Raw genomic sequence first — 4243 nt, forward strand, 5'->3', positions numbered from 1 at the left:
AAAAATAAATACAAAAATAAATAAATAAAAACAGTCTACTGGATTTAAATTTAAATCCAGGCTTCAAAATCCTAACTCCAAAATACTTGCCAACTGACTAATTGCTTCTCCAATACTAGCCTCTGAGAGCCTTACGCAGGCAGATAAAAACAGTCTACTGGATTTAAATTTAAATCCAGGCTTCAAAATCCTAACTCCAAAATACTTGCCAACTGACTAATTGCTTCTCCAATACTAGCCTCTGAGAGCCTTACGCAGGAAGACAATATCTTACTCATCTTTGTACTCACTCTCTGTGCCCACCCCAGGGCCTCATCCACAAGCAGAAACTCAAAGAACCTTCTTACGATTACATAAAATATCTATTCCTTGGGGGAAAATGGTGGTATGTTGATTATGACGGTATGCCTCTTAAACAACTGCTGTCCCGACAGCAAGCTCTGAAGGTTTTAGCTTCAAAATGTACCTCAAAGCTCTGCTGTCTCCCCAGCTCTACTGCCCACCTAAGCCTTAGTCTATTATCATCTCCTGCTTCTGACTGTTCTCCCTGCTTCCCCTCTTCTCCCACATGTGTAAGTGCGGTGGGCCTGTTACTCCCCACACAAACCATCCAATAGGCCACAAGCTGCCTCTTACTCTGGCATAGAAGCTGTGCATGATCAGGGTCCCTGCCTGTAAAGCCAGACTTTTCTAGTCTCTACTTCCTTCCACTAACCACCCTGCAGCCACACTGGCCTTCTTCAGGTTGTGCAACGGCTCTTCTCTCTGTACTGAATGCTCTTATTCCAGGTGGTCACATGGTGGCTCCCTCATCACTTAGGGCTCAGGTCACCAGGGGTCACCTTCTCAGAGGCTTTGCTTAAACACTATCAAAGAAGGACCCCCACTGTGGTATTCTCTGTCTAGAGCTTGCATTTGTGGGAGTGAGAAAAATGAGAAAGAACCTGCAGTTATTTTAAAATGTTTCTCGTTAGTTTTGTCTATTTCTCCAGCAAGAGTTTAAACTCCACAGAGGTAGGAATCATACTACGAGGTGGGTATTCAAATACTTCTGAGTTTTCAGTGAACCAAACTGAGTATTAAACTAAGCTTTATGATCAGAATTTTATTTTAAACATGGTAGGTGGCATTCTGGCAATGCAAAAGAACGTTATTTGGATCCTTTCGTAACTAAACACCCAGATAACAGGCTTGGAGACTGAAGCCCAGGGATGGCTCAGGGAGGTGCATGAAATCTGATGTCACAATGCGTCATTCTAAGTATGTATGTAATTTTGATAGGGAAAATGTCATCGCTTCAACTCATTCACAAATTAGAACATAACAGTAAGTTCAACTTAGAACCACTGAACTTGGAAGTTCCAAATTTACATTTCCTTAAGAAAAAAAAAAAAAGGCCATGTCTCCATATTGGGAATATATTTATAATTTTACCGACCACTAAATTCCCAACTTCAGGATCTAGAAGGAAACAAACCTTTCACTATACTGATGCAATATTTCAAAAGAGATTTTATAAGATACATTTTCTTTTTGTATAATTTCAATAAAATACAGAAAATGCACACCACTTTCAAGAAAATACTCAACATCTGACAGGCATTAACCCATTCAATGAATTAGAAAGCCTAGCTCCTGACAGGGGGAGGGATTATATTCTACCTGGGCTGTTGCTGGCCTTCAGTTTTTAATCCTGCTTTACCTTTTACCTCCTAATAATGATTTTTAAATGATTAAGCACTTACCATAATGTGATTGAAATGCCTGCGGTTTGACAACCTGATTGCAGTCGTTACACACCACCAAGTAGAAATCATCGTGAGCTGGACAGAGACCAAATATTGGCATGTCTGCAAAAAAGAAAGAGAGCATCACTCACTCCTCTGATCATTATGAAACTATATGGGGTGGCAGTACTTTCTAAAGGAGCTGCCTTAAGATAAAGTGCACCAGGAAAATGTTACTCCAGTTTAAAAGTAACTGATGTGACACACCAGGATTATTAAGAGAGAAATCAAATCAGGCTTACAGAAACACTGTTACAAAGGGTTAAAATAAAATGCACCCTAAATCATCAGTATCCAGTAAAAGGGACATATCTATTGAAATGCAAACAATAAATACATCTGTACAATACAGAAGTTTAGATGAACTCTATTCAGGGTTATTGGAAAGAATCTGCAACCATCCTATATAATAAAGAGGTAATATGCAAATTGACCCTCACTCCATCACAGTCACAAGATGGCTGTGCCCACAGCTGAGGCAGGGTTCCTGTAACACAAGATGTGCCCACAACAGAGGTGGGGTTCCCATAATAAGCGATCAGCAACCTGAGGCTGTGTGGTGCCGGGCCGGGGTGGGGGGACCTGAGGGTGCGCCGGGGGACCTGAGGCTGTGGCCCCCACTTGGCAGGGCTTGACAGGGGTGGGGCCGGCTGGGTGTGGATCTCGCCCAATGGTGGTGGGGCCAGCCGGGTCTGGGTCTCATGCGATTTCGAGGTGCACACGGGTGGGCAGGGACTTGATTCTGGGTCCCACAGCGTGCCCCAGACTCCGACAGGAGGAAGATTTTCATACACATTTTCCTAATTTTCTTTCATATCTGACACTTCTATTATAAGAAAGGGCAAATAGCAATATTAAAGTATTTTCTCTAATTAATTTCCTTTTAACGTGCACAAATTTCGTGCACCGGGCCATTAGTATAAAATGCTTAACAATTCACAAAGCTGAACCACCTAGTGGTTTTATTTGTTTAACTCTGCCTTCTATTCCAGCCACTGGTCTCTGAGTTCTATGAACAGTTAAGAAAGGAAGTAGAGGTTTCACTGAAGAGCAAAATTGCTGGTTTTATCAGTATGCAATACAAAAACAATTATCTGTATATACTTTTCTCAGGTCACAACAACCTCTAGTTCTTTTGCTTATATACTGATGCCACTAGGCAGACAGAACTTCAGTACAAACACAGCATTTCATACAATAACCTCAGTTCAGTTACTAGGACAGAATAAGATACAAGTTGGACTTTCTACAGTAAGAAGTTTAATCTTAATTAAGACAAATGTAAAATTCAATTATCTTCATATACATGAAGTGAAAGTAACTTAAAATACTGATAATATACAGGGTATGGCAAAAGTAGGTTTACAATTGTTTATATGGAAAATAATACAATAATTAATGAATAGTAATAAAATAAACTGTGTTTCATGTACTCACAACTGTAAACCTACTTTTGCCTACCCCTGTATGGTTAACTGACCATGAACAATTAATTAACAACAATCTAGGGAACAGGGCTAACAGTTCAGATCCAGAATCTAAATCTTTTAAATATTTCAAAATTGATGATTTTAAACAAGTATTTTATACTATATGTACTATTTATAATATCTGCAATGAGTGGATAATCAGTACATTTCAATTAGGCAAATATTTTAATAGACCAAGTTTAAAGGGGGTAAAAGATCTAAAAAGCTGATCAGCATCTGCTTTCTTTCTCATAGATTTAATTTAACACTTTCTCCAGCTTGGGTGATCTTGGTGGTGTTAGAGAAAATGTCCTGAAGAGATGTAAAGTGATGATAACCTCTAACATAAAATTACTAATCTAATATTAGCACATGGCTATAGCTGAAATTTTCTTAAACACCTTCTACCACCCTCAGCTGCAGAGATTGCTGGCTATGAATCTGAAAAATACCAGGAACCAACATGATCCTGCAATGCAACAGCAGCACCGAGCAGCTTCTATGTGCTGCCATCTCATTCTGTCCTCACAACTGCCAAGGTAGATACCATTATAAGCCCACTCTGAAGAGGAGGAAACTGATTCACAGAGAGGTGCAGTACTTTGTTAAGTCCAGAGCTGGGATTCAATTCTGACACTGCAATGGCTTGGTTTTGGTCCCTTGAAGAGCAGAGGAATATGATTTCTAAAAATTCCTTCCAGATTCCAACATCAATAGTTTGAAATGTCAGGGCTGAACACCTTTGATGCATAAACTTATTAGATAATATAAGTCTAATAGACTGCTGACTTCTTTGACTAAGCTTAATAATTTAATGAAAAATAAGAGCCAAACAATGTGCTATTTTCCGTGAAAGCATGCCCACACTGAATTAAAACTAAAACATGTAGGGGAAGAAGAAAGGTTATATCCATGGAATGATCAACATGCAAAAAGTCACTTTCCATGGCTATAGTTTCTTGACATGACATTTCATTTTTAAAAATA

At 39.2% G+C, this 4243-nt stretch overlaps 1 protein-coding gene across 4 annotated transcripts in view; it reads right to left on the reverse strand.

The window, feature by feature from the left end:
* The window catches only part of ATXN7 (ataxin 7), a 57374-nt gene extending 55526 nt beyond the window's left edge, over positions 1 to 1848 (reverse strand). For all 4 annotated transcript variants that reach the window (XR_001363683.1, XR_001363684.1, XM_014546126.1 and 1 more), the window contains exon 1: positions 1746 to 1848. Coding sequence is in view for 2 of the 4 variants with exons in the window: in XM_014546126.1 (XP_014401612.1) it covers positions 1746 to 1848 (103 nt within the window). In the remaining 2 variants the exon portion in view is untranslated. The remainder of the gene's footprint in view (positions 1 to 1745) is intronic.
* Positions 1849 to 4243: the final 2395 nt, after the last annotated feature.

The sequence above is a fragment of the Myotis brandtii genome, unplaced genomic scaffold (genome assembly GCF_000412655.1).
Source record: "Myotis brandtii unplaced genomic scaffold, ASM41265v1 scaffold430, whole genome shotgun sequence".
NCBI lineage: Eukaryota > Metazoa > Chordata > Mammalia > Chiroptera > Vespertilionidae > Myotis > Myotis brandtii.